General features: G+C 43.4%; 1 protein-coding gene across 2 annotated transcripts in view; it reads left to right on the top strand.

Annotated features, from left to right (window-relative positions):
• Positions 1 to 690: 690 nt before the first annotated feature.
• The window catches only part of Duox (dual oxidase), a 61,411-nt gene continuing 47,543 nt past the window's right edge, over positions 691 to 14,558 (top strand). For both annotated transcript variants that reach the window (XM_022801965.2, XM_022801968.2), the window contains exons 1-2: positions 691 to 832; positions 12,071 to 12,232. In XM_022801965.2, the coding sequence (XP_022657700.2) occupies positions 706 to 832; positions 12,071 to 12,232 (289 nt within the window). In that variant the 5' untranslated portion in view covers positions 691 to 705. The remainder of the gene's footprint in view (positions 833 to 12,070; positions 12,233 to 14,558) is intronic.

Genomic DNA, 14,558 nt, shown 5'->3' with positions numbered 1-14,558 from the left:
AAAAACTTAATTTTTTGCCTGAAGTCAATGGAGTACCTCTCGTCGATTTTTTAGCTGAAGAAGATCTCCATGGCGCAAACCGGAAGATCCTCCATAGGGCTTAGATACTACGAAAGGTTAAAAAATTCACTGAAATATCACAAGAAGTAATTTTTGACACACCTGGATCACTAGTACATAAACTAGTGGCCATTTAAAAATGGCCATTAGGAGATTAAAAACTGAGAATATCAATTCCCGATTCAGTTGTCTAAGTAAGTTTTGTTTGTTTGAAACTCTTCGTACCGACAATGACATCTCCAGCACAAACCGCGCCCTATAGATATGTATATATTGGAGGTAACAAGAATTTCTAATCTTCCTCATACTATAATACTTTTCTATACAGAATTTTTTTAAATATACAAGCCTGTATTGCATAGGCGTATCGTAAGATCTACTAAACAGCTTTTATATGGCTGGTGTACCTAGTTAAAACCAATGTTTTTTTTTGTTTTACTCAGCTAGAACGTATACGCACAGACTCTACATGGATCAATGATAACTTTTTTTTTAACGATTTCTCTGCTTTGTACGCACTATCCTTAGCTCATAATCATGATCATAGTATATATGGTTCTAGTTGAGTTAGCTAGCCAATAGCTGCTAGGCTTAGAATGCTCTACTAGTTGCTGTAGTATCTAATCAACTATAGCTACGTGTATAATGTTCTTTTGTGACTTTTCTATTTTTACAGTGAAACAGTATCCGCCTGCTCGGCATGTTCACGCGGAGAAACAGCGTTATGACGGCTGGTACAATAACCTTGCTCATCAGGATTGGGGAGCTGTCGGTGAGTGTTTCTCCAACTAGTTGATCCTGCTTCGTACGAGACGTGCGCATCCGTCGTGCGAATAGATAGAAACGTTGGAAAAACAACAGAGCAATATTGAATGCTCTAATAGGTCCAGCTGCTGCTTTCTGCAGCAGATGCATATCTTTATGAATCCATGTAAACAAATATGCTGTACCAAATGACATACGCTTCATTTGTTCCTGGCTTACTTCATCAAACGGTATGAGGACATCTTTCTAATTTTGATCTAGCTGCATCTATACACTGATCGTTAGGAATAAAATGCAAGCGAAGTTATGCCTAACCACACTAATTTGGCCATCTTTGACTGCCTCCACATCAAGCGGATAGAACACCGAGCGGACACGCTGAAGGCTTAAAGGCCTGAAGTTCTAATATAAATTTCCGTCCGGCTGGGCAGGCCGTTTTCTTGCAGTCAGAGTTTGTCTTTATAATTTTGGATGTCTAGTAATCATCTCGTATCGATAAGTGATAAATCGCACCGTAACGTAGGAGTGGCGAACTGTCCAAGAAACCTTTGAAATTGGTGGAATTTGGCTAAAGCCCAAGTAATTTAATCGATTTCTTGATACTGAGCTTCGTATATAACCTCTGCACAGCTTTCCTTGTCGCACGTTAATAAATAGTTTCACAAGCTATGTCTTACTACATAAAATCTCTGAACTTGTTTATCTGGCTGGATAGAAAAAATGCGACAGGTTTGAAGACTCTTATCCACAATACAGAAGTAATGAGCGCCACTTCAACACAGAACGAATTTAGGCAATCTTTATATATTTCTCTAATTGCTTCACGAAGGCTCCGTTTGGACGTCCGTAACGTCCGGCCGATGAGTAGGCACATAACTATTTGAATACATTTTTATGTTAGAAATTCATGAGTGGTGGTGCTAGCAACAGCAACAGTAGTAGTATTTGATTGAGTTCCAAAATGCTTGTTTAACCTCCATAAGGCCCACTCCGTAGGCCTCCGCCCATTGTTTTTGTTGCTAGTGTTGTTGTTGTTGTTGTTGTCGTCGTTGTTGCTGCTCTTGTTGTTGCCTATTCAGAAAGTATCTCCGTGAGTCGCAAAATCGTACAGCGCACTCGAGTGCAGGACCCGCCTCAAGCTCCGCGCACCTATACATGAGTGCACCCCTGAGCTTGCTTGATACTCTATTAGACTGCCAGACAAGATGGAATAATTTATGGTGCTTTCGCGCCCTCGACACAAATTGTTTCAAATACACAACGTACTTATCATACTGCCCTCAGAGGCATGTGGCTGCTAAAGGAGTGTGTTACAGTGGCAGTGCCCATGGACCGATGAACCCTGCTGCCTTCACACACAGACTAAAAAAAAAACTTGTTTTTTGTGTAAGCTATTTTCTGCAAAAGTAATGACAGATATAAGATCGTTGCTTTCTAGCGGTTTAAAGTAGCCTCTAGAAGTAGGAAAAGATCTACGGCAGTGTGTTTAATGTACACTAATTCGATGTAAATTTGATTGAAATTAGTATACACGATACGGGGCCGGAATACGTTCAGTCTTTTACGAAATTCCACATCGGCCCGAATAGGTTCGCATCGCACCATATGTTATAGGTAAAAGATGAACATGTTATTATTGAGTTCGTATAAAGCTCAGGCTGTTGATCAGCACTTGCGCTACCACTAAAAGCAGGAGGATCAGAAGTACGATCAACAACAACGACAAGCCCAGCAGACGTATTTGCTTCAGCTACGGTCACGTTCGGAGCGGACGCCGGGCGCACGTCTCTATTGCTCCTCTATTTGTCTGTTATAAAGTTTTCATGTATTATAGAGGAAAAACATGGCTAGATTGAGAAAGAAAACGGAACGGCAAGGTCGGTCGTTGCGGACAGATGGATGCCAAAGAGAAATATAAGGCTATCGGGAAGAGGTATGCGTTGCTGTCATTCACCCTAATATAACAGTAGGCCTAGTCCTATCTGTGAAGATCAGGCTCCCGTATTGTATTTTTTGCATTTATGGCAAGCAAGTGTGTTTGTATCAGGAGTTGACCAGATCAGAAATGGTACATACTGAGGAGAGAGCGGCTGGACCTACTGAGAATTACTTTCGTCTTTCTAATAAAAGTATGTTCGACGAACAATGATAAAACCTGTTTGATATTTTCTCTCTATTAGAATATAAATGTATGCTGGTGCGTTATCAGCATAGATAAACACTGCGTAACTTTCGATGTTTTTCTGTTTACCACAATTCATTATGGTTGATAACCCTGACTTGTGGCGAATCAATGTCTTATGTCTTTGGCCTTACATTTTGTTCCGACAATCTCCTCTTGATCAGTGAAGAGAATATTTCCGTCCATGTGGATACAGCTTCGTACCGTTGGGCTGCCTCTTGGTAATCGTGTTTTGCAAAAAACACAAGTGTTTTTTTCGTCGTTTTCCCATGCTTGTATTGTATCCACGGTTTCAGCAACAGTGAATAACAACGAAGGACTATTGCGATTGCTTTTTTTTTTTGTCGTTGTTAGCTCAGCTAGCTTGGTTACTTCAGCGTTCAAGGGGAAGGAAGATTGTTTGTGTGTGGAATAAACCACTTCTCCATTTTCCTGTCCTGGGTCCGATCGCGACTGGAGACAGTGGTCCCGACGCTGACGCCATCTGTGCGTGCCGACACGAAGGGTTTTTACTCACGATATGGTAGAGACGTTACCGCTAATCTGTCACACTGTCCATAGTATAGCAATTTTCACAAGAATATTAATGCAGAGGCCATTATAATGGCTTCCATGAGACTAGGAAGCATTACAGAGTTCGCAGCATGTCATCGTAGGTTCCACTGTAGGTCAATGGGCAATTTAAAAACAAAACAATCTAAAGAGCAACGAGTAAACCGGTAATCAGCAACGCCTGCGAAGTCAAACCAGCCTTGACTACCAAAGGTTTCACGAGATGGGTGTGTACGTGTATGTGTACAGGAAGAATGTACTGGCCAAGGAAGGACACAGTGGCCTTTATTAATGCAATGTAGTCCCCACTATTTGCCTGAAACAGCCTAAGAACGAATGGATCCGTTTGCACCGGAACGGCAAATCCTGATGACGTGAGCTGATGATCGGCCGATCCAACGGATTTGCAGTGAGCGGCTCTAACATCTATACACGTAGATACATTTACCTAAGGCCGCTGTGACGACGCGGAAAGCTTTCGCTACCTTTTGACTTACCACCTGGTAATCGACGCCTTGGCCACTCGATTCAATAAGCCGCACATTTTTTTCTGTCCGAATGGTTCTCTTGGTCCATTTTCGCGGCCTTTTTTTGGCATTGCTGAGTTGTCCGAATGTGCCTGTTGCTTTCTTAGTTTGCAGCGATCGCTATAACTATAGAATACAGGTGGCGTAATACGTTAATAATTACAGTATGGTAAATATTTTTTCACTCTCTACTCCTTTCCGTGAGCGCCATCCTATTGGAGCACCCATAGATGACCGCACGTACAAACACAGTTTTAAATGAATGGGTGACTCGACGCGACGTCGTAGCTGTTAACACAGTGGTCGTCTTGCTAACAACTCCTCGGAGGGAATCCAATCGAGGCACTGAGGTCTAAGACCTCGGATTTAAATAGTAAGCAACGGCGAGAATATTACAGCTCATCCGCTACCGGACGGGAAAATCAGCAGGAAACGGTAGCCGTATCGGCTTCGAAAACCTCAGATTGGTTTGAGCTTTGGCTGCCAAGGCCAGAATGCTTAAGCATATCTCCGGATATTCGTGTCTGCGCTTACTACACTTGTAACAACGACGCCTGCCAATGCAAGTAATCTGACCGCAATCCGTCAGCTATAATATTTTATCTTTGTCCCGTATATATGATAAGAAATAAGCTAGGATTCTACGTTAGAAAGGTAGTTCTAGTCGAAATAGTGTGTTGCAGCAATCTTGATAGTAACGAGATCATATTATTCGTCCATGCTTGTCCTAAATCGCCTCCCGTTTCCGTAGCGTCAAGACAAGTTACAAAGTTCTGCCCGAACCTGAAGTGGTAATGTGAAATTTCTACGACAGCGCACAGAAAATCGACTTTACAGGGCACAGCAGAGTTAACCGCAGACCACTGTGTGATCAGCGACAGTATTTGATTAGCAATGATCTCCGCGAATACTCGATTTGGTTTATCCAGGCGCATTTACGTGGACTCAGTCTCCATGGGCTACTTGGTATCAGGATCATCTTTTTTTGCCTTTTTTTTTTCACTAAAAATCGGATAAATTATCTATCTACTATTATGTACGTATCTGTGTGTGTACGCGTATGGTGATCAGAGTGAGGGGATCAAAACAACAGCGACTCCCTCAATCAGTGTACCGCCGAGCTGAGACTAGTCTCATCGAGACGCGGATGATGACGACTCTAATATGATTGCTCGAACTGGACTAAGTAAATGACAATGGGTTAACGATTATTTTTTGCGCTGGTCTTTATTAGCGCAACAACTTCCATGAAAGGCGTCTAAATTGACTACAATGGCATCGCAGTTCCTGTTGTTGGATCGCCTATCTTTATACTATAAACGGACGACGTGAGATGGTCGTTGTACGTTACGATAGTATAGCCAGTGTTCTCAATATAGAAACGGTTACGACCTGAGGCAGTTATTACAATACGCTAGGACGAATTATCTCAACATTAGTTTTCGTTACATACGCAAAATATGTGTGCTTATACACACCCATATATACACACGTCCGAACTGATTATTACAGGGTGACTGAAATTGGACTTCAATCTAAGTCCGGCGTGTTGCCATGCAGAGTTTGGTACGAGCACATTAGGAAATTAGTCGAGTGTTTATTGCCCGTCGGGGCCGCTGACCAAAGCCGAAAAGGTTCAAGTTCTAGGATATTGAATAGGATATTAAAAAACCGAAACCGGCGTACATACTTCACGTCCTTCTAAATTACTGAACGAAACACATTCATCAGCTTTGCGGACTTTCATTTCACAGAGTCCTTCCTTGATGGTCACAATTCATGGTCTTGTTGTTGGTTCTTCTCTAGGTTTTTTTGTTTGAAACAGTTTTTACTAGTATCCTAATGCTGTCGATGGACGTCTTCTGTCGACCTCGACTCGACAACAAAAACGGGTAGAAAATAACTGATACGCCGAAGTGTGTCTCCAAAAACAATAAAGTTGATAACGACGAGACCATCGTTTCGCGGCCCCGTTGTTGTTGACGGCTTCGCTTGAAGTCGATAGTCCAGGGGCAGTTTTTGCCAATGAATTTTAATCACGTCCGTTTACCAAAAGAGACAGTCTACTTGCCTAGATTGTTGTTGTCATGACTAGCTTTTGTTGCTGTTGGCGTCAGTAACGGCTAGTAGCAACGGCGGCGGGCCAGCGTCAGAATGAAGTGAGTGAGAATCATGGCTGATAACTACGTATGGCTAGGTTACGCCTCGCCGCTCAGAACGCATTCGATGAGCATTTACTAAGCAAGCCCACAGTTTGGCATGGGTTTGAAACTGGCCCGGGTTGTCTAATGGGCAAACGACAAAGAACAGCGTCGAACGGTACGTACAGCAGAACGAAGTATACATTCGCTAAACGTATTTAATCTTCTAATGCCCACCAACATGAGCGAACGCAACGGGAGTTACATGCACTTCTTTGAACCTCTATAGCTTTAACCATAATCAGGTCACGCTGAGACAGTGCACGCCGAGCTGCTTCAATGATGCCGTATTCTTGCCTTCCAACTAACATTCGTGTTCAACATTGTCATATTAATTAACGATCAAAATCCTTTTAATAACGGTAATTAGCAATTCTTCTTCATTCAGCTGTTAATAGATGCACTTCTCTAAAAAGAAGATTTTTGCCCCGCTTTAATTAACCGAATGCACGGTAGCATTTGGATTCTTTTAATGATTGCTTGCCACAAGTTTGTTCCATCTTGAAGAGAGTCTCATGCGCTCATAGCCTGTGGGCGTGGACCTACCTAGATATCAAGCGCCGTATATAAAAGCACACATAGAACAGGCACTATTAGACAAACCAGTCGTTCTTAACCTATTGTACTATAATCGTCCTTGTGCTTTCGTTCCCCATTAGCTAATGAACAATCACTGATAACAACTATCAACAAACAATCAGCTTGTTTCGATCATTGCCGGTTCAATGTGGTCAGTGCGTCAGTTAAGTATCTTTCTGAAATCGTCTATCGATATACATATTGTCTGCCAGGCACACTTACGGAAAACAAAAGCAAACCTTTACTAGGGGCAAATTTACAATACAAGCTTTTTTTGATGAGCCATATGTATAGGGTTTATAAGCTAACATTTGTGTTAGCCCCTCCGGTGAAACTAGTTCTATCTATAGCTAGCGTATCTCTTTTCCCTTTTTAACGACTATTCATATTGAATTGATCGCTGTCTAAAGTCGATTGACTAATCTACTGATTCCAACTGTTATCATAAGTGCTCGCGCGAGAACCGTATCAACGAATAAATGTTCGACAATAACAGCGAACCTCCGCTGGCTATAAGGTTCTTGTAGGCACCTGTGACAGAGTAACTGGCAGAAGAAGGGACACACGCGTGCGTGCACACACCGAATCGTGCATGTGGACAACGGGCAAAATCATGCAATCAACAAGAAGCAGCTGTCTAAACAACACTGCACAGGTTTGGCCTCTAATAAATCTGTTGGGGCACCACTGTTACTAACCAAATACTTGCTGTTCATCCATTGCATCAGCTGATATAGCCGGGACGGCGCTGGTGGGAATGCTAACGTAAATAATACCAGCTATCGCAAAATTCCTGCCGGGTGCGCGACTGCCAAATGTCAGCAAACGTCTGCCCTCTGTTACGTTCGATTTCGCTGGCGGTAAAGGTGACTTGGTCTGGTTCAGGCGTCGCGCTCCGCGTCCCTGACCGTTTACCCACTCACGGATAGTAACAAATTGTGACGCTTTTCCATGCATCTCCGTGTTATAACAACGACGACGAAAGTGTTCTGACGTGCGCCAGTTCGATAAAGCTGTATTGTTCTACCGTTTCGGCTTTCATCAATCAACATGAAATGGTGAACATGTTGAAAGAAAGCGTCGCTATGTTGACTGATAATAAATCACGTCAAACGCTGTGGATTTTATACGAAACGTGCTAGTTAGTTGAAACAAGCTATAGCTTAGCCGGTGTTTCAGATCGCAAGAGAAATAGGCGCAGAAAATAATTCGAAAACTTTGAAAGCACATTCTGATTGCAGCGTTGGCCATGGCCATCTGTGCTGAACCAATTGACCTATTTTTGCGGCACAGAAAGTAAACATCACAGAATTTATAACATCTCTGTGTTATAAGCAATTGTCGTTGCTACAAGTTTTTTTAAAGATGCTTCCCAATGCAAGTTCACCTGGCCAGCAAATAAATGCTCTTTCATCTCCTTAATTACGCCGTTATAGCAACTGCGACAATTATTCTATGACATAATACTCTTTACTGTGTACTAGTACGCTTATAATCACGGTCTCGGCCCTTTTGCTCTGCTTAAGCCACGCGGTTAAGGCTAATCCGTTCATATTCATATAGTAGGCTAAGCACATGAAAGCGTTTTTGGAACTTTCTCAGAAAAATATCGAGGCAAACATTAGTCACCATCAGAACCGCTAAGAGGACGCTACGGAAGCAGTCGTTTTGACAGTCGCAATGGAAGCACCCAAATCGCCGTTGAGTTTGGCAGTCGGTATGACGAGAGAGCACAGCCGGTAGTCCATAGTCGACGCCAATGACGTTCCACGTAGAGCACAAGGCGTTTTCGGTTTCGAAATCAACTGCTGTCCACCTACATGAACGACCTTCCCACCTACTGGTGGAACTCACAAGGAGTCGCCTGACTGCATACCTATTTCAGCCGGAAACAGTGCCAGCGCATTTTGCCTCGAATAGCACATTGCTCTGCCGCGGAGTAAGTGGGACGCGCCGATGAGGGGTGACAGAGATGGAGTAAAACTAAACTGTTACCCCTCACCTATTGGAAGTAGTACCTCTTTGCAGATATGTTCCCCTATGGGTATTAACCCAACGGGAACTGGGGTCTACTGCCAAGTACAGAACAACAGTAGTGTTCGGCTAAGGGAGTGAAGAAGTCTGCGGGAAACATGTGGGAAATGTAAGGGACGTGCAGTGAATGAGTTCACCAATGCAATATCATGCTAATGCCACCTGCCCTACCGTGCGCGAAGCTTGGAGCAGTGAGGCTCCTGGTACCAATGAAGGCGGCTATAAGACTACGGCTCCAGCTACCGTGGTAGGAAGCGCAGGATACAACCGGAAAGCATAGCCGCTCCGGGCATCCGCAGCGGCAGTCTGGCTGGACCATTCAGGAACAAAAGATTCCAAATCTTGTCCAATAGGCCTTTTTTCCGTGGGGGAGGGGGGGGGGATACGGGACAGCCAGCTAGACAAGCAAAGTTGGCAGTGGTGGCTCCACTAGTTTGGCACTTCGTCGGTGTTCTGGGTGCGTTAACGTCCACCATGGCGTGGCAGGCCAACATTTTTAATTGTTACTATTAACGAATGAAAGAGCAAACAAAAAACAGCAGGAAATGAGAAAAACAGACAAAGCACAGGGATACATCGAACAATAGAAAGACGAACCAGACGAATTGAGTGGATTTCTAGACTAGAAAGAGAGCACCATAACAATAATAATAATACGCCCCGAAAACCAAGCAATAGCAGTAAAAAATACGGGAGCGTACTAATGGGCAGACGTTGCAGCACTACTGATCTTGCACTGAATTGGTTGTCTGTGGAGTTCGAATAACGTTTGGAATTATACGCTATTGTGTGTAGAGAGCGCAAAAACGGGTAGACAACCATTCTAGTGAAGGTGATGGAACAGAGTAAAGCGGCGAAGGCAGAATCTTAAAGTTCTTAGAAGCTTTACAGAGTGTGATTGTGTGACCTGAGTGAGATCATTTCTCATGGTTGACGCGATCAAATAGAACCTGTTATGTATTGCTACACAGTCGATAGGCAATAGTTATGCCAGCGTGTAGTCGAGTGTGTCGAATAGGTAGGTATTCGGCCTGAGGTGGATTGAGCCGAAGCCATTGGTGGCTGCTGATCTTCCCGTCGAAGGGAGGAGTTCATTTCGTCCTACAATAGTCAATTAGTTATAAATGAACGAAAGGGCAAATATGCATTGAAATGATGCGGCCAGAAAACCGATAGTGTTACAGCTGTTATGATGACTGGTAGTGTGCTAGCAGTTTGGACCTCTTCAACCGAGGCACGTTCAGCAGAGCCTGCTATGCGTAATATAAATTTGACTAAACGACTGGCTGAATTTCGATTGATATTCAGTGGCTAACACCGGTCACAAAGCAGCTTAATCATTATTTCCTATTTAATTTACTTTAGAGACATTGTGGGGCACAAAAACAGCTGTTTCGATATTTCTTCATTAAAAGGCAATATGCTCAATGATAAAACCCTTAATTGGCATATGTTATCGTTTCAGCCATGTAAAGTCTATCTTATTCTGTAAAAATCTTAGGAAACCAATGACTGCATTTGCGCTACTAGTAGATCAGACAACTGTTCCTTATGCAGCATGCGCCTCTGTGGCATCTCGTCTCCGTTACGGTGAATACGCACGTATTGCGATAGACATGATTAAAAAATCCACGGAATTGACAATTGCGCCGTAATTATTAAGGTTAATTTAAATATATATTAGCGATAGAACGCAACACATATTTAACGAACTCGCATATACTATGTAGCACCATACAATGGAATTGGATGCGAACGTCCAACTTCGCATTACGTACATCCACCGCATGTTGTCAATGTATTGGACGACAATATGTTGAAAGGTGATGTCAAGGGGCGAGGCTCCCTGTTTCCCGTGTTATCCTGTACATTTCTCCACCAATGGAGATACTTCAGAAGGTCTCTTTCCTTACCGAACGCTTAGAACTTCATTGCTACTGTCCTCTTTACAGCGCCGTTGACAGCGCGCCACACAGGATGATGGATACCGGCGCGCACGACATCTATTTACGTCGACATGGTAATCCGGTAACTTGGCTTAAGTGTCGCATATTGGACACGCGGGAACAAACGGCCAACGTTAACAACGACGGTCTTAAAAAATAGGAAACGCATACCGTATCTGAATAATCGAAAAATCTTTAAGTAGTCTTGTAAGTAAGAAAAAAAAGACTACTTTCTCTAAGTGGTAGACATTAAATGTTTCGACGCTAAACGTAAACATGTATTGATCCTATAGATTTCTACCTCATGATCATATACTATGCATGTATTACAACGGTGCGTTCAACGGATAACTGGCCCGCCTAAACGCCTGTGACATGGTCTGTTTCTAATATTCAATAATATATGTTACCCATATGAAACCCATAGTGCTTGTTTTGGTGAACTGCCATTCTACCAAGCGGGAACAACATGAAATATAGCTTGGCTCCGTATAGTTGTTTAATTATACGTTTTTAATTATTATAAATTATCGCAAAGCAAAAAAAGACAGCGGTGCCAGCTATTGTTTTACTGTATCTGTTTTCCTACTCGGGCAATATTCTTTTTCAAATTTGACAAAATTTGACGGCTTGCCTAAAGACGGGCAATGTGGTAGCATCAAGATGGTGGGCATACAACAAAAACGCACCAAAGTCATCATCGTTGAAAGACGCCGTTGTGACAATCCTTTCTTTACTTGTTGTATGTATATACATCGAGTATATTTAATTACTTTTGTATGTTATGATGTTTTTATTAATCAAAATCTCCCCGAGTGCCTACTGATTAGCCATGTTTTAGTCCTATCGAAGCTGGGATCGACCTGGTGCACAATGCTACACTAGATACACTAAATATTTACCCTAAAATTTCACGCGTAAAAGCTTAAACGATTAAAACGTAAACGTTTCACGTACGAAACAAATAAATGGACCATTTTCTTAGCAAACCTTTGCGTACATTGGTCAATGAATATAGTAAACAACTCAGCAGATCGGGGCTTATTACCCGGTTTGGACTTTTTTTCTACAACTGGACTTATTGAACATGTTTTGTCAGTGCTCATAATGTACCATCTTAAATACACCGTTTTATGTAAATCACATTCTAACGCAAATAGAGTATTTATTGATAAAATATTCACATACCAGTAACTTCTAAATTATTTTTTTGATCGTTTACAGAAAGTCAGCTGGTGCGTAAGGCTCCATCGTCGTATGCGGACGGCGTGTACATGCTGGCTGGAGAGGACCGGCCAAGTCCGCGGATTCTAAGTCAGGCTCTCATGAAAGGCGAAGATGGTCTTCCTTCGGTTCGAAACCTCACCGTGCTCTTCGTCTTCTTTGGTACGTGTCAAACCACTCGATTTCATCGATGCTATGAATAAGGGTTCTTAACGAGTGAAAGGTTATCGTCCTTGTACTGATTATAAGGCTTACTTATATCGAAGCGAACTGACTTAGTCGTGTACTCGTGATAGCTTAGTAGTAATAGATAATGTGTTGGCTGGCTAATATTTAGGGTACTTAGTCGTCGAGGTTCAAATCTGGGTGTCGACACATTTCGTTTCGTGCTGGGAGCCAGTCGCCTGATGGAATGCCCAACGACAGTGCCAGACATGAAATTCGGAACATGTAGTTTCTCTTAGTTTTGTCGTTGGCAGGAACGAGCTCTACACATATATAATCGTCGAAGTGTATTTATTCGCATAAACTATAATATTTAATCAATTACAACTCAGCTTGTTCGGTGAGATATCCTGATTCCGTATTCTTTAGTGTCCAATGAATCCAATCTCACGCAACGCTATCTAGCCACGCGATTTCCTCGTGTCCGTGTGTGACCTGATTGCACTATGTACAAACCTCTAAGCCTTGAAGCGATCAAGGGCGTCGGGAACAGGGCCACATAACGAGGTCCCTCGTCATCCTGGCGTATATCTTGTTGTTGAGATAGTACAAGTAGCGATATCGACTGTTCTTGCCGCCCAGGAAAGTCCCTGTTCACCTTTGTATAACAGGGGATTCGCAGGTTTGCTGTCAATGCAGTAGAACGGAACGTACCCTCGCGGCCGTCTTTAGCGAGCTGGCGCACGCCGCATTGACGTACGTGCACACGTGCTCCAACCCAAATTGCTCTGTTCGGAACTTACTGTGCCATTGTAGGGCAAACAGCCAGAAAATACCAGGGCTTCAGCTACCCGCGGAAGCTCGGGCTGCAACTTTTTTGGGCTAAAGCAATAAAGAATATCCTGTCCGAATAAAAAGCCGTCCACCTTCCAGCCCCTTCGCAGCACCGCCATAACTGAAAGTCGAAGATGTGCCAAACGAGTGCACCCCCGCACAACCCGCGAGGAAAATGGCGCAAGGAGGGCAAAAAGGAATCTGCGTAAAACAAATGTGGCTGATGAAAACAGTTGGCCATCTCAAAAGCAGAAAGATGGCAAGAACCAATTTATAATTATGTCTAAACGTCCTCAAATCAACTTAAATAGGCTGTGATGCTAGTGATATGCTCTGCAAAGCAGCACACAGAGATTAAGCATAGATATTTGCATGTCAAGCGAGCAAGAAAAAGTGACGAACAGACAACAGCGCAGAGGTAGCGGTGTGTGATGGACGGCCCGTGGCAATAGATTAACGATACCGGCAGAAGCCCATAGTGGAAATTGCACCTGCATACAGGCGCTAAGTCCTGCCGAATCGAGGAAAAAATGAATGTAAATACCATCTAGCGGAATCAACCGATAATGTAAAACCGTGCAGGGAGAGCCTCAAAAGAGTCATTCCGATGGGGGATCATAATGTGGCAGTAATAGAATATGGCGGCCAAGCACTCGAAAAATGGCGTCCAAGAAGAAGCGACAGCAGTCTTTCTCGTCCGCAGACATCAGCAACCTTTTATCGACCAAACGATTGTGAGGCGCAATGCCCCTCCCAATATAGAAATGTGACAAGTACCCGACGCCGAGCCGGGCATGAGTGGTCCTTAAGATACAGACCGACGAAGATCTATGCAAGAACGAGCAATTGGCAGAAGAGACACCATATCGCAAACCAAGGAGCACTAGCTAGAGCTCGGAATCAGGCGGAAGAACCAGAATTTCTCACCGAAAACCCCATATACTGAGAAGGCGTAAGAAAACTGTCAAACGGAAAGAGCTAGCAAAGGAAGTGGAAACCAATAACCTCAGACTCTGCTGTAAATTGGCTACAAGGAAACTAAGCATAAAAGTCCCTCGCCAACCGGTTGATCACGCTGAAAACATACTAAAACAGTCCGCTATGCGAATCATGCGGATTCGAATTGGCGCGGAGAATGTCCCTGAAATTACTGCGAAAGAAATTGAAAGCGCAAAGTAACGACGGGCAACAGGCAATGCACTGGATCCACACGGAGTGCCTTCTGAAGCATAAAACTGTTCGCCAAAAGATGGCCGGAACTGGCTGACTAGTTCAGAGATCTGGTAACCCAGCCTCTCAGAGGAAAACGTTTTCTTAGGATCCATAAGGAGGCGAAACTGGTGCTGATTCCCGAATCGGGAGGCGAAACCGGCCCATTGGCAGACTGGCCCGTTGAATACGACGGCGAAGATAATGAAAGATATAATCGCTGCCAGATTAGCGAAAGAAATGAAAGAAAGGAGGGCCCCATCGAACACCCAGTGTGGAC

This window comes from Varroa destructor, unplaced genomic scaffold, assembly GCF_002443255.2.
Source record: "Varroa destructor unplaced genomic scaffold, Vdes_3.0 BEIS01000004.1, whole genome shotgun sequence".
In the NCBI taxonomy this organism is placed as follows: domain Eukaryota; kingdom Metazoa; phylum Arthropoda; class Arachnida; order Mesostigmata; family Varroidae; genus Varroa; species Varroa destructor.
This window is presented reverse-complemented; position numbering and strand designations above follow the sequence as displayed.